Source organism: Plasmodium gonderi (genome assembly GCF_002157705.1).
Source record: "Plasmodium gonderi DNA, contig: Chr03, whole genome shotgun sequence".
Classification (NCBI taxonomy): Eukaryota; Apicomplexa; class Aconoidasida; order Haemosporida; family Plasmodiidae; genus Plasmodium; species Plasmodium gonderi.
Genome location: NW_021628927.1, coordinates 17,595 through 41,285, shown reverse-complemented (window position 1 = coordinate 41,285; position 23,691 = coordinate 17,595). Strand labels below are relative to the sequence as shown.

General features: G+C 21.9%; 3 protein-coding genes across 3 annotated transcripts; 2 read left to right on the top strand and 1 right to left on the bottom strand.

The window, feature by feature from the left end:
* Nucleotides 1-2,037: 2,037 nt before the first annotated feature.
* Nucleotides 2,038-3,061, bottom strand: PGO_030040 (Plasmodium exported protein, unknown function; the record flags this gene model as incomplete). Its single annotated transcript, XM_028685994.1, has 2 exons — nucleotides 2,038-2,751; nucleotides 2,918-3,061. The coding sequence occupies 2 exons, from the start codon at nucleotides 3,059-3,061 to the stop codon at nucleotides 2,038-2,040; spliced, it is 858 nt and encodes a 285-aa protein (XP_028541795.1).
* A 12,024-nt stretch (nucleotides 3,062-15,085) lies between these two features.
* On the top strand, nucleotides 15,086-16,420 carry PGO_030030 (variable surface protein; the record flags this gene model as incomplete). The annotated part of the gene is made up of 3 exons (XM_028685993.1): nucleotides 15,086-15,130; nucleotides 15,269-16,102; nucleotides 16,253-16,420. 3 exons carry the CDS (start codon nucleotides 15,086-15,088, stop codon nucleotides 16,418-16,420), a joined length of 1,047 nt encoding a protein of 348 aa, XP_028541794.1.
* A 3,126-nt stretch (nucleotides 16,421-19,546) lies between these two features.
* Nucleotides 19,547-22,676, top strand: PGO_030020 (variable surface protein; the record flags this gene model as incomplete). Its single annotated transcript, XM_028685992.1, has 5 exons — nucleotides 19,547-19,579; nucleotides 19,723-20,538; nucleotides 20,653-21,405; nucleotides 21,556-22,389; nucleotides 22,512-22,676. 5 exons carry the CDS (start codon nucleotides 19,547-19,549, stop codon nucleotides 22,674-22,676), a joined length of 2,601 nt encoding a protein of 866 aa, XP_028541793.1.
* Nucleotides 22,677-23,691: the final 1,015 nt, after the last annotated feature.

Here is a 23,691-nt window from a genome sequence, read left to right as displayed (position 1 = left end):
TGTGTGAACTCGTTAATGGGGTAATAAATACGTCAATATAAAGTCATATATTTTAAAAAATACATCCATGGAAGGATATTACCAAGAAGACATTAGAATCAAACGTATGTAATCATATAAAACCCTTTAAAGATATAAACAAATTGATCTATATATATTTACACTATTCATGAGAAATTGTATTTGTTTTTTTAAACTCAGTTTTTTTGTTTTTGTTCATATTTATTTAACATTTATAACTGCAGAATGTTTTATTATTCAGTAGCATTTATTTAAGACAAGTGTACATTGCACTTGTTACACTAGACGAAATAACGCCATTCGACATTCAATTTAATAATGCATGTTTTTAATATTGATAAAAATAAGAAATGTTCCGAGCACTTATGCAAGAATATGCTTATTATATTTAAATGAGTAATATATAACAAATGAATTATTTCCCGATTTCCTTATCGTTTCTAATGAATTCAACCAATTTTGAGAAGTTATAATTTCAAAGAAACAGAATAATTCTTTTTTTTTTTTAACAAAGATTCATTCAATTTAGTTAAAAAAAAAAAAAAAGGATTATTTTAATATATATTTTTACGTTTATATCTAAATAAGACAATACTTACATAACTGCACTGAACACTGTTAAGGTAAAATATACTATACATAACACAAAGCTTGTTATAAAATTTATCTTTTAGCTATATTGATATTTTTATTTTTGTATATAAGGGTCATAATTAAATACTTATTTACATTTAAAACAAAAAGAACCTAAATATGAAATTAATTAGACCTTTAAATTATTATATGGTATAAATATATTAGATAGGAAAGAAATATTTATGTAGATGAAAGTTTTATATTAGTTAAATCACTCAAAAAAATGTTATTGCACTTTTTTTTCAGATGTTAATTTTAAGACACATATGATTATTTCCAAACAAATTAATCTATTTTGCACATATTGACTGTGTTTAAAGGAAATAATTCATTACAAAAATTTAGTTTGATTTTAGTACTTTTTTAATGAATAAACATAATCTGTGTACTTAGGTTGGTTCATTAAAATATTGTGAATCAATGGTACATTATGAAAAAAAAAAAAAAAATAAAAATAAAAATAATAAAGTGGACATTAAATGTAATTTCTATATACTACATTTTAATTTTAACGTATTATGAGAAAATACTAAGGCGCATATATATAGTTTCATAATAACATTACAAGAAATTAAAATTATAGCTATAACGATTTTGAGGTAATAATACGAAGAACAAACATTTTGTGAATTTCTCATAAGTACAATTATTCGATTAGAAAAAGAAAAAAATAATAGGATAGTTGCACCATCTAAGCTATATAAATAAAAACAAATTTCATAATTAATAATTTTTTATTAAATAAAAGTGCACTTTTTCGGGGTTTCATTGTGCATTGCTCATGGTGATAAATCACAGTCCTTACTTTTTTTAAAAGAAAAAATGCGCGAAAAATTGTATGTAAAAAATTTTTCTTTTTAGTACTTGTGTGCATATAAGTATTACATAAAAAGGTTAATTTTTGAAGTAGAAAACATTTTTGTATAAAACTTTAATTTAGAATAAAAAAAAAAAAAATATATAAAACAATAATAAAATAGCACAAGTTTAATTTGGTGTAGTAAAATGTAAAACAATTAAAATATGTACATATATATATATATCTCATATTTTAACTTTATGAATAAAAAACAATAAAGCACAATGAAATTAGAAGTTAATGAATTAGATAAGAAAATTTGAACTGTTGAATAATGTAGAAGAAAAGGTTTCAATAAAATAATAAGGTATAATATTTAATTATTTTTAAGTAGATAATTTTTTTTTAAAATGGAATATTTTTGTAAGACATTATTCACTAAAAAAAACTCTATTAAATTTTTTTTTTTCTTACTGCGAAAAAATTTATAACACTAAAAAAAAAAAAAAAAAAAAATATATAAAATACGATATATTCTTATCTTTAACCTTTTAATTATACGTGATACAAAGTGTTAAAGATTACAATGCATATAATGCCAATGCCGCTGCACCAGTGGCAACTAAAAACTTCAGTGATGCCAAGCGCATGAAAAAAGCTGTTAATAATAAACTCAAAGGTGTAAATATAAGAATGTAATTATATAATGATTCACTATTCCACGTAAACTGATTAATATATGGCAAAATTTTATTCTTAAAATCTAAATATTTCCTTTTAAACATACTCATTTCTTCAAAGATTTCATCAAGTAGTGATAGATTATTATCATCATCTATGTCTATACCGAAATCATGGTATTCATCTGCATAAAATGAATGTTCAAAAACCCCAGTTTCTACCAAAGATCCCAATTCGTCCAAATCATCCTCATCATCATCAAGGTTGTCTGAATCTTCATACTCAAATGTTCTTTCAACTACTGATCTAATTTGTGGCACAATATCCTTTCCACTATCTACACTATTTCTTCTTCTAACTATTTCTGGGCTTTTTAGTTTAATAATTTTGTCTTTGGTGTTGTGTTCAGGATAATAATTTAAAAATACATTATAGTATGAAATGAGTTCTCTTATCCTTTCTTCTCTTTCCTCATCTTCCATATCTTCTAAAGAATACATATATAACTGATTTGGGTTATCATAACTGTCATACTGTGTCAACAATCTACTGCTTTTTGAGCATAAAATATCTAACGTTTTGTGCTTTTCAGCACATGGGTTATTAAACGAGGTCTATAAATTTCGAAAAAACACATAAAAATATGTAGCATATATAAAATGTTAATAGAATTATTTTCATTACATAAATAAAAGAATAACATAACAGAAAAAAAAAAAAAAAAAAAAAAAAAAAAAAAAACTATCTTATTATTTTCTATATGGATCACTTTAATATTACATTATTATTGAAGTTGGAAGAATTCCAGAAAACATATGTAAAAATTAACAATTTAACATAAAAAAGGAACCCACTTGTTCCGTTTATTTGTGGGAATTTATTTTGAACTCCCATACTTTTGGTAAATAAACTGTTTTTTAACATTCTTATGTATATTTTTTTGCTTTTGCAATAACATAACATATATATAGTAGTTGCAGGTATATGTAATTTTATGCTTTTTTATTGACTCTCTCTATATGTTTTCAATTTAGAGCAATATCGCATAACCCCTCTTTTACTTTAAAATTTTTTTAACATGATTAAAAACAAAAAATTAATGATTGAACAAAAAATAACTAGCGAGTATAATTTCATACAAAATAATAAGCCTAAAAATAGTTAGAAAATTCTTAATTTTTTTTAATTAAAAGAAGAACAAAATTGCTACATGTATTTATATATATATATATATATATACATACATACATATTCATAAGCAGAATTTTTAAATCCAAACTATTTAAAAAGAAATGTTGTCTCCCCTCAAAAAAAATTTAGCAAAATCAAATAGCACGGTCGAAATAATTCCTTATTAGTAAGAAGGGTAAGAAAATAAATTTTTACGCTTCAATAAGAGTCAAAACCAAGAGGAAAATATACTCATTATAATTAAGTAACATAAATATATTTCTTTTAATACAAAAATTACATATATTTTTTTTTTTCTTATTGTAATATAGAATCCAAAACACCTTTATTCAGATTTATAAAATTTCACATATGTATTATTAGCATTGAAAATAAACATTTTTACTAACATGATGAAGCGCACGAAAATTATAGGCAATTTATTTTAATATAATTAGCCCCCCTCCTCTCTAATAAACATTTTTACGAAAAAATATTCTACCTTAAGTGGGGTAAAAATTATTTGCTTACATATATAATAAATTTAGTTAATAGAAAATTAATTAATCCTAATCCCCTTATTATGGAATTGTACTAATATATTTATACGTTCCTAACTAAATCTACGAGACAAAATATCGGAGTGAAAAAAATCCTGCATTTTTTTTATGATATATAAATTATCACTTTCTTGTGTTGTTGTATGATATGTGAGAGATAAAATACTGTATTATTAAGAAAATATATATAAAAAGTATGAAAATAAAATAAAGAAAATTGTTATTATAATTCTCCTTATGTCTTAAATGATTGGAAAGAGAAAAAAAAAATAAAATAAAAATAATATTCTATATTTATATATAGAATGATGTTGATGTAAGACAGTACAAAATTAATTGTCTTAATAAGCTTCATTTAAATTGTGCATGGAGTGTAGATTTTTTGAGAACTAAAAAATTGAAAAAAAATGCAATATACTAACATTGCATAAAAAGGTTTCACGTATATATAATATTATGAAATTGAAGTATGGCAATTAAAGAAATAGTAATATTGTGTAACAGAAAAGCGTTCTGCTGTTCTGAAAAAAAAAAAAAAAAATATTATTGAAGAAACAATAACCCTAAATGTGTTATTTCATTATAACATCATAATTTGTTGTGAAAATGAAAAAAAATTTATGTGTAATATTATAGAACTTAATTAATAGCTGTTGAAATGGTTAAAAATTGCAATATACATATATATACAAATATATATATTTATTAAGATGGAGAAAATGTACAATTTTTATATTTCCACTTAATATACATTAGTTAGAAGTTAATATAATTCAATTAAAAAAATTATAACAAAAGTTAATCGCTGGTCCATGTGTGAAAGGAAAACGATAGGGAAAAATCTTTTTAAACGACGAATGCTGAATTTAACATAGGTTTATTGAATTAGTTTTTCGAAAATGATTTATATAAACAAATATAAAAATATTGCATAAAGATATATGTAAGAATGCAATGAGAGGAAAAATCAAATATGAAACCGTTTCTTTTTTAAAAAGTGCTTTTTATTAAACCTCCAAAATGAAATTAACATCATAATAAATGTAGTAAAACATAAATAACATATTTTTACAAAGGAATGAAATAATATACTAGAGTGTATAAAATCACATTTTAAACCTTGCATTTTTACAAATGTTAACATTTCATACATAACACGTATTGTTTTACATTTTGTCTATGTAATTTTACATTTGAAATAAAAAATTTATATGCAGAAATTAACACACTCATGCGTTCAACTTGTAGATGATTTCTGTAGAATTTCTCTAATACGTTTTGTTTAAATATACCTCTAGGTGTCCGATTTTTTTTTTTAACAAACAGTTGCATTTCTTGTATTTGAAATATATTGTGTTTGATTAACATATTAATAGAGAAAAAGGAACACATATGTAAATAGATTTATAAGAGGTAATTGTACAACAGAATTTAATAAAACTATCAAAATCAAAATATAAAAAGTTCTGACAGTTGGAGAAAAAACTGCAGCTAACTTAATTATTTTTTTGTACTAATTTAGCATTAATGCCACCTAGGGAACCTTTAGCGTTTTTATGTAAGAGAATATCCATCACAAAAAATATACAACTTTCAAATACTTTGTTCTCTTTTTTTATAAATTTTAATTGTCCTTGAGAGTATGTAATTATTTCTTGTTCTATTCTTCCTCATTACAACATGTATTTTTTGTTCAGATGGTTTAAATTGTTGTGTTTTATTGTAGCTATTACAACGTGAACAATAAAATCTTTCATTTTGATCATATATATCACTATGTTTAATTTCACCAGATGATTGTTCATAATCATGAGAACTTTCGTATGAATCATATGCTTCTTCATGCTTATCAAAAATCTCAGATGTATCCCGTGGCATCTGAGAATATTCATTATGCTAGAATGAACCAGCATTTTCTTTAAATTGGCCATTTTTATTTAATGATTTTGATATATTTTCAATTATGCCATCGTCCTCACCTTCCACTATTCTCATTATATGATCTACCAAATGAATGAACCCCCTTCTTGGATATCTACATTTGTACTTAATAATGTTCTAGTTCTGGAATTTATTGATATATTCAAATTAAATATTTCGCCCTATGATTCACAGAAATATGTTATTTCTCCATAAAAATTAGCGTAAATATTTAAATATGCTGAAAATTTGATTTATTTAAATTTTAATAAATTGTGCGTCAAAAAAAACGGGAACATAATAGAGTGCTTTAAAAAAAATATAAAATTATCCAGAAATAGTTATAAAATATATAGTTCTTTAGGTTATTTATATAATGATCTTAAAATGTCAAACGTAAGCAATTTAAAGAAAAACATGTCTACAGTGTTGTTATTTTTCATGTTCTATGTGCTTAAAGTAACTAAAACATTCGTGTAATTGGAAAAATTATACCTATATAAGAATTTCTCTTTTGATAATGTTCAGAAATTTTTTTTATGTTTTATTTTATGGATTTCTGTTTTCTTAAAAATTTTGCATTTTCTCTAAATAATACATGATTATAGAATAAATTAATTTTAAAAAAGAAAAACATAATACAAAAAGAAGAAAAAAAGAAAAAGAAAGATATTTTTATAAATGCACTATATAAAAGAAACTGTAATAGTATAAGATTAATTAAACCCGTATTTATTTAAATACGGATTTCATTCGTATTAAAAAGATATCACTCTATAATAAAGGTTTTAAAACGACGTTGTGAATTAGTCAAAGATGAAAAATAAATAAATAAAACATTAATATAATATATTTAGTTTATGATATAAACAAGACGGCAATAATTTAATTGTGGATACAATTTAAATAAAATATATTTTGCTTTTATTTACAAATCACAATTGGTTATAAATATAATTTCTATTGTTAACATAAAAATTGAACTTTCAGAATTACGCATTAGTATTTTATTATACAATGCGTATAAAGATTATTTATAATTGGAGGAGCATAAGTTGGCAAAACGAAAAATTTACATAATAATGTTACTAATTTTAGATTTAGTTCTATGCTTGAAAAATATATATAATATAGTATGACCACATTGAAGAGCTATAAAATACACACACATATATATATCTTTATATGTATTCATAAATAATTTTCATTTTCGTTTCTAGGAATGAAATAAACTTATATATCGAAACATCATATTTACATTTTTTTTTAGATTATATCTAGAGAATGTTTAAATAAAGCGATAAACCTAATTGAAGCACATGGGATAAGGAATGAACGATTATTGGAAAAGCATAATTTAGATAAACTAACAAAGCATGTAGGAATCGTTGAAAAAAATTCTGATCATATAAGGGGAAAAAAACTAAAAAATGAATGTACGTCTGATTCAGTATCCAATAAATTAAAGCAAAATAAACATAGCAGGTTTGATGATAATAAAAAAATCTTCAGAATATAAATATTCTTCAAAATCATTATTAAAAGAATTAGATACATAATGGGAAAGTATAGTTTTCTCTGAACTTCATCACATAAATTTTCTGAAGCTGCAGAAGAATAATAAGTAACAAATAAAAAAGCATTTTGAAAAATAAATTATTATTATTACTTCATCCTTTTCTGTTATTTTGATTGGATTTATAGTTTTCATATTAGTTTTAACAAAAGTAATTTCTAAAATACAATATGATTATTCAGTATATATACTCAATGGAGTTATTTCTGTAATAGTTGTGACATTTGTATTAGAACTTATTTATTTTTGATGAAAATTTTAAAATAAGAAAGAATAAATGAAGAGTAATAAAATATATACACCAAGTAGTGTTTTTATTTCTGTATGGATATCATTTTCATATAATTTTTGTTTAATTATTTTATTAAGTATAATATATAAGCTTGGAAAAAGCATTAATCACTTCTTAAGATAATTAGACGTATTTAGATATAGATTTCCTTTTTTAACATTACAATGAAGTGAAGAATTTTTAGTAATTATGTGAGTATACTTTCTTTAATACCTTTTCGAATGTAAATTAGTATATATATTTTTTTTTTTTGTCACTAATAAATGTAAATTCTGATATACTTATAACAATGTCTTATTCTTAGAATTATGAAAAAAGGTATATTCATTATAAATAAGAATAAATATTCATTAACATTTTTATTGTATTTATGTGCAAATTATTTATGTGAGAATTAAAATAGGTATTATATCCCATTGTACTTTGAGCCACATTTTATATCATCAAGAGTGTGCTTTTTATATGGTTTTATTTGCTCTACTAGCATATTAAATTTTAGGTATAATATAAATATGAATTTGTTAATTTCATATATAACATAAATTTGTTTACTTCACTTTAAAAAAATAAATGATGGAACTTATTTCCCTTATAGACTCTTTTATATTAATAAAAATACATTTTCAAGATGTATATATTCTACAAACTTTTGTGAAAAACCTCATAACTTAAAGCACAAATTATTACTTTTTTTAATAGATACTTATTTTTTTGTTTGCATTGTTTTATATTGGAAATAATAAAGATGGAATAAATTAAATATCAATTTAAAAATATAATATATTTATTATTCTATTTATTTAAAACATAATATATTTAAATATATAAAATAATGATTGAAAATTTTTATTTCCCTGTTATTATGTTTAAATTTGATATAATATTTATTTAATTAATAACAGTTAAATGCATGTTGCGAAGGAAATTTAAGTATTGATATTTTACATGATTAATTATACATTACTAATTAAAAGTGTGAGTTAGTTCATTTTTTTTTGTCGTGTATTATTACACAAAAAAAAATCCCTTCTGTTTATTATATTATGTTTATAATTTTTCAAAATTGAATATGTTTTCCCCATCATGCTTAATATAGAAGCAAATGCACAAAAATGATATATATTACTTTTATTTTTATGTATCAATAATTATTTTAATTATATATTAAAATAAGTATTAGTTACTAGGAATATGCACAATATTCTTGTTACTTATGTTTAACTTATAGTGCCATTTATATAGTTGGATCAACTGTTATTGATGATCCTTTAAGAAAAAACATTTTTTTGTACAGTGTATTGAAAAAAAGTTAATTGTTTTCTATGTTTATATTGATTTATACATGATTAGTTAACCCTTTTTTCACATTACTACATTTATATAGGAGTATGAAGTACTTATAACTTGATGTTAAATATTTATTACGATAGAAAGAATATATCATATTATTTAAGCACACTTGAAAACATATACCCTGAATATTAGCAGGTGTCATTGTACCTCATTATAATAATTTTTTTTTTAGTGTAAATATGAATTTATGGGTTATTATATAATTTGTGTATATATCAACAGTTTATTTTAAATATATTCAAGAAATGAGAAAATCATAACTTTTTCTTTTTTTGTTCTTTTTATATAAATAACTATGAAGGATTATATTCATACTTACGAATGATTTTTTATCGTTTAAAAACTTTTAACAGTTTATGTTATGATGATTATCATTTTTTTATATATACATTTATTCTTATGGAATCGTTGTTACATTTAAGTAGTTATATTTACAATTAATAATCGTTCATGCATATAAGTTTCTTTATATTTATTAAGCATAAATATACATTTATAAAGAGTATATGCATATAAAATGAATTATAATATGTAAATATTTTACATATAACAAAGACCTCCATAATGGAACTTTTTATAAGAACTCAATAAATATAAAGAGGTGAAAGTTGCTAAATTAAAAAGAAATAAAATGTCTTACACTTAGGAAACATTTACAATAATGTTATTATTTATAGGATACAAAAAATTCATAAAATAAAGCATAAAATAAATTAGTTCATATTTAAAATATTTATTGATTATTTTCACATTAGCCTTTAGCTTCTTTTTTTTTTTTTTTTTTTTTTCGATGAGTACTTATACAATATGACTGACAGGATTATCATCATATTTATATAAATTAATCTAACTTATGTTTGATGTTAATATAATTATACCATATATAGAATGTTATTGAACTAAATTTGTAGTGTTATTCATATCTTGATAATTTGGTTTTGATATATATATTTCAAGAATTCTATAGTATATTTTGTTATCTACATTTTATTTTATGTTTTTTTCTTATAGAGAACCTTTCTCAGCATCCATTTTAATGGTATAAATAAGAATGAAAAGAATACATTATAACAGACTTATAATAATTATATTAAATTTCATAACGAAAGTATGTTATTAAAAATGTTGTATAATATTTATTTAGTTATGTGTATTTTGGAGGTACCCTTTATAAAATGGAGGAAATAAAAAAAATTCTTAAAAATGAAAAAATTTGTTATATGTCTATAGGATTAATATGAAATGAAGACTGAAATGAATTACGTTGATCACCTTTGTTTAAATATAACTTTTAAGTTCTACGTACTTAATATTTTATAGTGTTGAGAAATGTTTGTCTTCCTTGTAATGTATAATTTAAAGCTTGTTGTTCCAATATAGCAATTTTACAACAAAATTAAGTATATAAAATAGTGTTAAGATAATAACTCATACCTTTATTTAAAATTTTTTGTATTTTTTTTTTAAATCATAATATAAACATTCACGATAATTATACAGTGATGATTTACACTTATTTATTTTATACTATATTTTAAAGTCATACATGCAAATATTTTCATTAATAATGTTCTCCTAAATTAATCAGTATTCAAAAATACTTTTTCTATCTTCAATATTAATCTACGTACAAATGTCCTCTTTAGGATTCCATATGCTTACTACTGTTATATAATTTATATTTAATTCATTTCATACTTTACAAGGTTATCAACACTTTCATTGTAATTATCTAGATAGATCCTACTTATATATCCTACAACATTTTTAGTTTATGGTTCATATATTATATGAATTATATTTAAATGACGATAAAAACATTTTTGTTAAATACTATCAAGCTTATGTGAATCCATGGAAGATGGAGAATCGCAAGAAAACATATATTAATAAAATGTTAAATAAATATGATTCGCATTTTAGGTGATATATATAAGTGATCCAAAATATGCTCAAAATAAGGAAAACGGAAATACAATGAAGTTCTGGGGAAAAAAGTGTATTAAAAATATATATTTCTTCTATTACTATAATCATACATTATAGGATGAAATGCTAACAAAAATTATCATTTATAACATTTTTATAAATTAATATATACTCATAGAAATAATAATATTTTGAATAGAAAATTATATATAATAAATTTTATAATTAAAAAACTCACTGGTTCCCATTATTATAAAATTACATAGTTTTGTATTAATTATTACGCACTATTTAGTTCAATTAATTAATATAATTTGGTTTTCTTAAGTATATATTTATAAAATGGATAATAGATGTTTGATACTATATATTTAAGTTATTATATTCATCAATATTCCCTTTTAGATTCCTAATATTATATATCTCGTTAATGTTATATATAAAAAATATATCATAAGTAGATTTGAAATTTTCAATATTAACATTTACATACTAACATTTTTAAATGATCATTCTTTATATTTTAATTTTAGGTCCATGTATAATTTCTTAGATAATATATATTAATGTAATTATCTTTTCATTTTAAATATTTATTAATCCTATTCAGAAAAATAGTGTACTATTTATAATAAAATAATTTCCATATGTATGTTTGATCTATGAGTATTAGGTATTATTATATTTTTATTTTATTAATCGATTATCCACACTTCAATCAAATCGATTACATTAATATTATATGAAAAATAGGAAGAATTTAAAAATATTTATATTAGAAATGTTTTATGAGTATACTTATTTAAATTGTTGTATACCATAAGCAATTATAGTTTAAAAAACGTATTTACATAATAACTATGTAAAATTATAATAATAAAATGAATATATACGATTTTATATTTGGATCTATAATTTTATTCATCAAGATGATTTATATTATCTTCAGGGATTCATTGAATCTTATATTTATGATTATTTTTTAATAGCACGTTTTATAATTTTGTATTTCAGTAGGTAAATCATTGTTTTATACATAAATGATATTTATTTTTTGTGAGTGTTATACCTATCAAAAAAAGTTATAGATTATTGAGGCTTCCATTTTTGAGTAAAATAATCAAATTTATCTCAATTTTTGTCGACATTTATTTCATTTTTGAATATTTTTATATTACTCCTTTGATTATAGTATATTTTTAATTATTATATATTTTTTCTGCATGGAAAATATAAATGAATATCGATTCATTTTTGGAAAATTATTAAACTATCCTGATTTCTGTATTTTAGGAAGATTTCATATAGCTAATTATGGATTGAGTGAATGCTGTAACTATTTAGGTATAATTATGAAAATTTGAATTTTTATTATGATTAATAATATAAAAGTTTTGAAAAAAAAAAAAAACGGATACACCCTTTAGAATGGCTTTCTCTAATTTATTAACGTACAATGCACTAAATAATATACAATTTATCGCAAATTTATTATCATACATTTTCTTGAACTTGTAAGATAAACATAAAAATTTTCCCACATACGGATGTTATCCTATCGAAATATTTATGAAAAATATTTTTTTTAGTTAAATATTCTTGATGTTTTATGCACAATTTTGAATTGCAGTGTAATAAAGAATAACTGTTCCATATTATTACTTTTTCCTTATTTCATTCATGGAACTATTCGCTTAATTTACTAGGAAAACAAAAGTTTAAACCGTACATATATAAATAATAAGTATTAAATAATATATCAGAGCTGTAATATAAATCATTTTAATCATGAATTCTTACTATTTGTGATTATTAGGAATATTTCGACCATAGTCAGTAACTATATATAAAGATAATTATGAGTAATGCAAATTATATTTAGGTTTTTATAATTTATTTACAATTATATGTTGAAACATAATAAAAAACATCATTTTAGATGAATATGGCACACTATCTTATATTAAATATGTTTCATTTTGCATTAGTTTTTCAAAAAATATGACATTACGTTGCATTGTTATTCATTGAATTATTTTTGATTCATAAAATTTTCTAATTTTACAAAAGTTGAGTAATAATTCATAGAAGGTCTCTTTCGATGGATCCCAATCGTTTAACAATATTTGTGCTTTTTTCTATATACGATATTTCTTTGTATATTTCTTATATTAATTTATATATCATTTATCTTTTTCATATTTGAATGTTTCCGTTTATTTGTTAGACGTATGGTTCAAATATGTACCCGTATTATATTAGAACATTATTTTTTCTCTATTATGTCACAATTATCTATATCATTCTCATTATATAAGAAGGTCAGGTATAATTTTTTCTCAAGGCACATTCATATAGTATTAATTTTAAAAACAGATAATGTGTTTTACAACATTATTGAAAATGTATTATTATATATATTATTTTATATATACATCATAATGAAAAAATATTTAAGAATATATGTATATATTTTTAATAAAATATTTCTTCATATATTGGCATACATCATAATACATATCATCCTTATATGATATTATTTGTTTCCATGCTTGAATTACTTATTATAATGAATTTAAATGTTATTCCTTAATTTTACACAATTAGTAATTCTAAAAAAGGAAAAATTTATAATGAATCTATGCATTTAACGAAAGGTATATAAATTAAAAAAAAATGAAATGCTTATATAAACATTTAAAGGTAAGAAAATGTTTATTAAATGTGTTAAATTTTATATAATAGGTAGTACATCAATATTTCTCCATTATAAAAATAACATTTATACGTTTTAATTGAGTGTTATATTTCATTGCATGATAATCATATTTATTTGTATTACTTCATTTTCAAATATTCTCATAATTGAGATAAACATAGTATATGTTTTTTTATGCAATCATTATAAATATAATCTTATGGAGAATATATATATAAACTCATTAAAAGTAAAATATAATAACTGCTTTTTTTACGAAATGATATACATAAATGTGTGCAAGGAAAAATAATACACCAAATATGGTGCATGCTTAATTATATATACTTATATAACTATATAAAAATGACATATATTAGTAATATTTTAATTATTTAAATAACCTGCCTTGAATATGGTATATAAAGAACCAAACACAAATATATTACATAATGATGAAAATGTGATGATATATATGAATAAGGAGTTCTAATTATAGGCTTATTTTAATTCTATATAATATAAATAATGTTTATAATATTTAAGTAGAATTAATGGAAATATATTTTATACAAAAAAATAGAAAAAACAAATGTAAATAAAAAACAAAAATAGGAAAATGATGTATTATGCAGCATACATATACTAATACTTGAATATATATGTGCATATCTTGATAGAACACACAAATAAATTAAAACAATTATATATAGTGGAAAAACATTTATAGTAATCTTGTTATATAAAATGTGAATATAATTAAGATGTATTCCAGAGTTAATATTATTTATAGTACGCATAATTAATATATAACGTCTGCACACAATGCATTAATGTATTGGAAAATGTATGACAATAAATTACATATTACTACAAAAAAAAAAAAAAAAAAAATACTTTCATATATTTACATTTTATATAATTTATAAAAATTGAGAAATATATAAATTTGTATATTTCCATATTTTGAAATAATATATATTACATTTATTAATATATATTAGTTGAAGAAATATATATAGAATAGCGCAATAAAAATAAGTAATCTTAAAATACAAAATGTGTGCCTGAATTATAAAAATTTAAATGTGAAAGTGTTGAAACATAAGAAATAATCTCTCATCAATAGTGATAAAAAAAAGCATTCATACTTTTCCTTTTAATAAAAATATACGTTTTCGTAGTATATTATTATTTTTTTTTTCTAGAATTAATTAATATTTTTAAGCCTATACAATTTAGTACTAACATGTTGCTTATATATAATATTAATTCTAGTAATACAAAGAAATTATTAAAAATTAGGAAAATACCAAATACCAAGGAACATACAAATTCTTTTAAAAATTGACACTGAACGTTTATTTAGTATATTAGTATATTATATAATTATATTTTTATTTCTGAATATTTGTGTATCCACATATTACACAGCTCCTTTTTTAATGACATGTCTACAGAGGCAGTGAATTATTTAGAATCATTATGTAATGATGTATGTTTATATTTATAACTAAAGGGTTGATTGACAAAGAATGAAAATATTATGTGTTTCTAAAAACCAATATATAACAATTTATTAAAAGTAAAAATTTTAATATATTTATAATTAATAATTTTTCCCACATTTCAGAATGGGAAAACGACACAGTTACCTTCCTGTGAAAAATATAAAAAATTTAATGATGAAAACAATTGGAACGAATGTAAAGAGTGCAAAGAATGTCAAGAATGTAAAGAAGGTAATTGTATTGAAAAATTACCAGAAAATTACAGGGAACCGTGCAAAAAAATATGCAATGGATTAAAAAAACTATCCACTATTTTGAAAGATGAAAAAAGTATACCAGATCGTTGCTCATATTATAATTACTGGACATACGAACAATTATGGAAAGATTCTAAAAATAGTTCAAATATTAAACTTGATCCTTCTGTTAGTTCCATATTGCAGAAGTTAATTTGGTGCATTAATCGTGGAAATTGTGCAAAGGAAAATCCATGTTACTTTTATTTTGATGGAACTTTCGATGAATGGAAAAAAGAAAAATATATGCATGACTATTTTAAAAATCATGACAACATAAAAAATGAAAACAAACCTGATGAATCTGAAAATGGGAAATACTGTAATTATGTTACTTCTATTGTTCCAATATATGAAAATTATTTAACTGATTGCTGCACATATTTTTTCTTTGGTTATCATTGGGATCATTGTCCAAAATATTTTAAATGTAAGAAGGATCTAAATCCTTACAATCTTTTGAAGAAATTGAATTGTAGTAATATGTCACTACCCGAATATCCAGAAAGATTAGTGCAATCATTAACTATTGATTTTCATGCTATACTTAAAAGTCGAATAAAGGTAATTAAAGGTATAATATTAGACCCTTTCTATATTATCACATTATTTGCTTTTTCGGTTTTAGGGATATTATTTTTTTTCTTTGTGTTTTATAAAGTAAGTAAATAAATAAATAAATAAATAAATAAATAAATAATTTTTCTTCTATAAATTTGTCATACAAATTATTTTACATATGTGAGTAAAATTAAATATACACAAAACAGAAGTACTGCGTCTTTTTTGCATGACGACTTTTCTTATTAGTTTACACCTTTGAGATCATTGGTACATAAGAATACAAATAAGAATAAGGAAATGAAGCATAATTTTCATAAAAATTCTAAATATAAAACACAACCTAGGAAGTTACAACCAGGTCATGGGAATGATCGAAAAAAAAAAAAAATTAATATAGCTTATAATTCTACATGAGGACGTTATTTCGAAGTTATTCTTATAAATTTACTGAGGATATATAAGATGTAATAAGTGAAATATACATGTACTCTATATTGGACAATTTATAGCACCCATGAAAAAAAATGTGTGTGATTATATTTTTACAAAAAAATGTAACTTTCCTTTAAATTTTTTACTTTTACTAATATTTTTTTTTACTTTTTTTTTTTTTTTTTTATAGGTTTATAAAATTATTATTATTTAAAATATTCTCTTTTTTTTACTTGCATGTTAATTTTTTTAAAAACATCTATATATTTTTCTGTATAGATACATTTTTCAATGTTTTGATTACGTTTTACATGTTAAGAAACAAATAAATATTAATATATATGTTCTTCATTTTTTCTCTTCTTTTATAATAGGGTGAATATAAGTGGGATAATACATCTTTATTTACCCCAATATATAAACGAGGCAAAATAAGATTTTTAGTTAATGCTTTGCTGAGATCTTCATACTAGGACCACTTTAGTAATATTAATTAGCATTTCGATGAGACAAAGTTCATTAATCATTATTTTGTTTTAATATAAATTTTGGAGAATGCATACATTGTTACAATTGTTGTGTCTATGTAACTGGTGTAGCATATTTTACCCAGTTGATGATTTTTCAGATATAATAAAACGAATTATATTTTTAATATTATCAAAATTTGTATGTTATTAAATTATGGTAGAGAGCTCTACTTTTTTTATAAAGTATAATTTAGCACCTTTATAAAGAGTGTTCTGTTTGAATAAATAAAAAAATACTTAAATGAATTACCACCCATTACAATATAAGAAATTATTAGAAAAATATACATATGTAATTTCAAGTGCTTATGTTATACATAACTGGATTCATTTATTTTATAAGCAGTAAATGTAGAGCCATTTTTTTTTAAAGATTAAAGTTATCATTTGGGATGTTGTACTTAAATGAATAAATTATTTAACGAGAATCAGGATTAAAATGTTTGAAAAGAAAAATATATGAATGTAGAGATTATGAAAAAAAATTAATTATAGAAGCACAAAGATTAATTATCACTTTTATATGCATTTGCTATAACTCACACATTAGGGAAGAACAATATGAGACAATATCAAGTATGGTAACACTTGTAAGAATGAAATTAGGGATTTACAATTATCATGAAATTACTCTACATAAGTTCTAGACAGATACATTTACGAATAGGTAAAAACGAAAATTTCCCACATTTGGAACATTGTAAAGTGAGATTATTTCAAAATATTTTTTAGAAATGATTTCATAAATTATTATAACAAATAAAATGTTACAAAAATGTTTTGTTGTATCAATTAGAGCACTCATTAATTCTTTTGTCTCATGAAATGTCAAAATTGTTATTGTTTATCCATGAAAAGTATATGTGTGACATTATATTATTATTGCACTATTAAATTTCAATCAAAAAAAATTGTGGTAAGAGAATTACAAAAAAAGAGATAATACTTAAATAGAAATACACTAAAAACCTATTTTTAGCTATTGTAGCAAGCATGAATAATATCATAGAAAAAAATACACAACCCACATATGTTATAAAAGGATTCATACGATAAAATATGCGATCTTATAAGTTTCTATTGGTTCAGGTTCCCAGAACATATTAGATCAATGATGATTTTTATTTTATTTTAAAATTTTTTTTACTTTTTTTTGAAAATATATTAAATTCACTGGGATGTATTAACACATTAATACCTTACGTAAAGTGTTGATTAAAAACGTGCAGATATTATAATAAATGAAAAAAAAAAAAAGGTAAATATTAAAACAGTTCCTTTTTTATCTTTATTTCTGAATTGAATAGAATAACATTATCATTTTATCGCAATTTATACCAAGTGTAATAAATACGTAACTTATGTTTTTAAGAATTTTTATTTTCCTCCATATAAAATATAAGTTGTAATAGCCACAACAGATAATTTATGAAAAAAAAAATTGTTTTATAAGCATTTTTATAATTTTATATATTCATATTATAAGGAAAAAATAATATATTTTTATTGTTTTAAATTTGTATCTACGTTTTAAGTAGAAAATTTATGATGTAAATTACTTCACCCATCCAATGTAGCACTGATTCCCATGCCTCAAAACAGAAAGTCTCATTTTCTTTATAAAAATACCTTTTATTCTGTATATTTCCCAAAGGGTTATTTTATTTATTATATTTGTAAATTTCCTATATTAACATTGTAAAAAAAAATTTGGGTATTATAATTAATATAAAAATATATTAATTTATAAATGTTGCTTTTTAATAAAAAAATGTCAAAAATGAAAAAAAAAAAATGGCTACCCATAATGTGTGCAATCATTTGAATGTTAACCAATTTATAATTTAAAAAATTTAGATAAGAGAAATTTTTATTTTTTTGTCACAAACAAGTTGCCTATAAAGTGTATTTTTACATGCTACATGATAAAAGATTTATTCATAAAATTTATTTTTTCCTGGAAGTTTGTTCTTTAATAATGCCTATAAAAAGACAACGTGCATTAGCTTATTATTATTATAAAAAAAAAAATAATTAAATAAAATAAATTTAAATATATGTATTTTTATGTAACTAAAAATAAAATAAATACTTTCATTAAAGTGGATAAGTAATGATCACCTATGGAAAATAAATTATTTTCAAAATTATATTAAAAAAATAAATAGATGTATAAATAAAGCACTTTGACAAATATTATTTTATTCTATCTTTAGGTATATTCCAAATTATACATTGACATAATAAATTAATGTTATTATTTTGCACATCTTAGAAAAACAATATTTCATCATATGATATATAATATTCCACATGTTATATGATAGCTATTTTTATTTTTTTTCTAAATGAAAGGAGTTCATTTTTGTCTTCATGTTCAATTGAGCTGTCCTTTCAAGTTTAATAAGAAAAAAAAAAAATATATGTTGTTATGACTCCTTTTACTTTTTATAATTATGGAGAAAATAGAATGTATTATATGCGATAAAAAGATGTTATTGAATTATTTTCTATAAGGAACAATATATTTGTTAATAGAACTAACACCTGTTATTTCTTTTACGTATCTAAATATTGAATGGAGGAAAGGTATAGTAAATGGTTGAATCAAGTATGCAATTATTTTTTATTCTAATATTTGAATGTGTCGATTTACTTAAATATTTTATTTTGTTGGATATTCAAAAAATACCTTATTTCTTTAATTATGAACTTATTAATTTATGTGTATGTTTGTCCACTTTATATTTTTAGTATCCCTTTTTGAATCAGTGGTCTATAGGGGACTCAGATAAAGCGTTAACTAAAGAAGATGTTACTAATTATGAACTGACTTTTATTAGTGATCCAAATAATATAGCTGATTATAATGAGAACTATTTTGTATTTGCCGGTAAAATTTCAAGAAATTTAAAAGAACTTATTAAGTATTTAAATAATGATTTTAATAATAAATGTAGAAATTTAAATAACTGGTTTTACGTTATATGGAAAGAGCACGGTCACCATTTTGAAGACATAAAGGATGTACTGAAATTAATAGAAAAATCTGGAAATAATGTTTATAAGCAAAATCACTGTACCTTTGATTGGTTATCATATGAAAATGAGTTTGAGAACATAATAAAATTATACAATTTTAATGAATATGCTCCTATCATTAAAAATAAAATTAAAGACATAGCAGAAAAAAACTATAATGATTTTTGCGAGTATGTACATGGATGTATAAGTACATATAATAAATTTAATGAGAATTATTGTAAGGATGGCAAGGATAAAAATAATAGCACTCTGTGCAAGGAATTAGAATTGTTTAAAGAAAATTATGATTTATATGTGTCATCTTTGGATGAATTTTTGGGAAATTTTCCATCAATAGAATTGACACTGAATGGCTATAAAAAAAAATGTATACCACCTAATAAAATGGGTTATGGTCGAAGATCTAATACTAGTGAAACTAGAAATGTTCAACAAAATTCTGATAATTTAGGACACAATAATGGAGGTACCAACATTGACACTCGTTTTAATACATGTGACTCTGAAACTCAACGTGCTACACATGTAAAGGGAAATTCATTTTTTTTTTTTATAATAATTTTTTCACATACGAATAAAAAAAATTTATAATTTTTTTTTTAAACAAAATGTTTACTCTTGCTTATACTTTATTTATAGTATCACATTTTTGATAAATTTCACATATATAAAAGTAGTGAAGATGGCTCTCAGAATATATCTGATATGAGTGGACTTACTCTTTTTTGCAACGAAAATAAAACTTCAGTTTCTAACTGGGACAATAATGTAAAAAATATTTGTAAAAAATTTATATTATTTTTTATTAATTTACGCACCCATATGCTTGAATCTCGTATAACTGATTGTAACTATGTTAAGTTCTTAAATTTGTGGTTAAACAAAAAATTAAGAGAAAGTAGTGAAAATGAACAATCCAGAAATAATTTTTACAACTATTTAAATGAAAACACAACAAGATTTGATGTAAATAATGAATTAAAGGATAAAATAGCTGATATTCCTTCCGATAAATTCGAAAAATTGGATATACTGTATGAATTATATGATAATTACAATCAAATCGTAGGAGAAGAAATACATATAAGTGAAAGGAAACAAAAATGTTTGGGTTATGCAAGAAAATGTGTTGAGAAATTAAGTGAAGCTATCAATAAATTTGATGAGGATAAAAATAAAGATTTTTTTGAAGCATTAAAAGAGTTTAGTTATATATATTCATATGGTAAATATAATACCAAATCATGTGTAGATATAGAATTACCACAATTACCAAAATTCAAGTCATCACAAAAGACAACAAAAGAACAACGTGATCAGGAAACCCTTGAAGCGTGTGAAAATGATGGAACCAAACTAGAAATTATAGATCTTCAAAAAATGGACAAATATGTATGCTCTAATATTTTATTAAAATTATTTTTATGGCATTACAAGGAAATTACAAAAAAAAAAAAAATATATGAAATATAGTAACAAATGACTTATTAAAAAAATTAATTTCTCTATACACACATCTTGTTATTTACTTTTATTTTTCAGAGTAATATTTTAAAATCTTTAAATATATATAAAAAATATAAAAAATTTAATAATGTACAATATTCAGATTACAATAAATACTGTAAAGACATTTGTAATTTGGAGCCTAGTTTCCCTGGTGTGAAAGATTTATGTGCGAAGATTTCAAAGAACTTAGAAGATATAGCTTCTTTAACAAAAAAAGATGAACGAAATGATAATTGTGAAAATTTTTACTATTGGTTATCTGATTATATATGGAATATGTTCGGGAAAAATTCAGAACACCTTGAAAATAAATCTGAAGTTCTTAAATTTCTTAGCGTAGTTTATGGGATTATATATAGATTAAATATTCCAGAGTGTTTATTCCATTATAGCTCCTATGATAGAAAAGACATTATAAATGAAAAGAAACATTTGTATTATTATTTTAAATATTATAACATAATTAGAAATCTTATTGATAATAACAAAGAAGAAACACAAAAAGAAGATTACTGTCAGTACATTAATTACACAAGAGATCTATATGAAAAATATATTTCAATATGCTGTTCCTGTTTTTCTGATTCCAAGGAATGTTCTGAGTATTGTAAGGAATATTATAAATGTGATAAAAGTTATTATCCTGGAGACTTACTTTATAAATTAGACTGCAAATTTGACATACCAAAAAAAAATGTAGATGAATTATTTAAACAAGTAACAATAAAAAAAGACGATTTAATTATGTTTCAAAAAGGGATAACAAGGCCTTCGATTCAACCAGCACAGAATGATCCTTTTTACAATATTGTCGTATTTGCCTTTAGTTTACTCGGAATTTTTTTCATGTTTTTCATATTTTATAAAGTAAGAATTGCAACATAATTTTTTGCAAAGGTGTGTTCCTAATTAGAATTTATTTTTCTTGAATATTTATGAGTTAGGAATAAATACACCAGATCCGTTTTATTCTTTTCTCTATATATTAGTTTACCCCATTTGGGTCTTGGCTACACAAAAGAAAATTAAAGAAAAAAAACATTAGCTATGACATTCGTGAAGAATACATGAAGGAAATAAAAAATAAAGGAGGAAAAAATGCCAATTTAAAATCAAAAAATAGAAGAATGCAAATAGCGTATCAGAATAATTAAGTCTATTTTGGATATTATAGAGAGGAATGTTGAGTTTTTAGTAAAAAAGATGTTAAGAAGTATGTAACCCTATGGCTGATTAGTGCGTTTAGTTATTATCGTGCTAAACTAGCTATGATATATATAACTTTAATCATTGTTCAATGGCTAGATGAACTGTTAGACATCTTTTTTAACTTTTAAACTGACAAAACAAAATATGCTTAAGAATATGCAATTTGTTTGAAATAGAATAAAGAACAAACAAATTATAGAAAATTAGTTATATTGTTTGAAAGACTACATATATTTATGAACATATTAGATATATGACAAACATAAGGAAAAAATTAAAAAAAATATGAAGTTATCAATACAATATAATATTATGAATTGAAAAGCATATCTATATACATATTGTAATTACTATTCTGTGCACAATGGTGGATTAAATTCCTTATGCTAAAAATTATTGGAATGGCTTTGAAATGGATTATATAAATGTTTTATGAAATATTAACTCTAGATAACAATGGAACGTCGAATGTGAAAATGGTTTTAGAACAGATATTACCTTTCGACAGTATTGTGTATTAAAGTTTTTAAGAGACTAATTATTTGTTTTATGTAAGCTCACATACTTTTTTTTAGGAACACAATCTGCAGTTTTTTTTTTTTTTTGTATTTCCTGTAACCGTAATGAATATATACTTGTTTTCATTTTTTTTTTTTTTTTTTTTTTTAAATTGTCTTAATTTTTGTAACTTTGGAGTATGTTTTTAATAAAAAATTCACTATTCATTTTTGTTCACAAACTTTAATTGTGTGTTTATAATTTTTTTCAACACTTTATGACCTATAGTAATGAAAGGCATTTCCGTGATTTATTAAACATTTTAAATGTTTTTTTCTATATTTTATTAATATAGCATTTTTAATATTGCAATATTTCAACTTTGGTATATTAATGAATAACTCTTCTAAAAAATAACAGGACATAAAATGAATAAAATATTAAATTATTATTAACATAAAA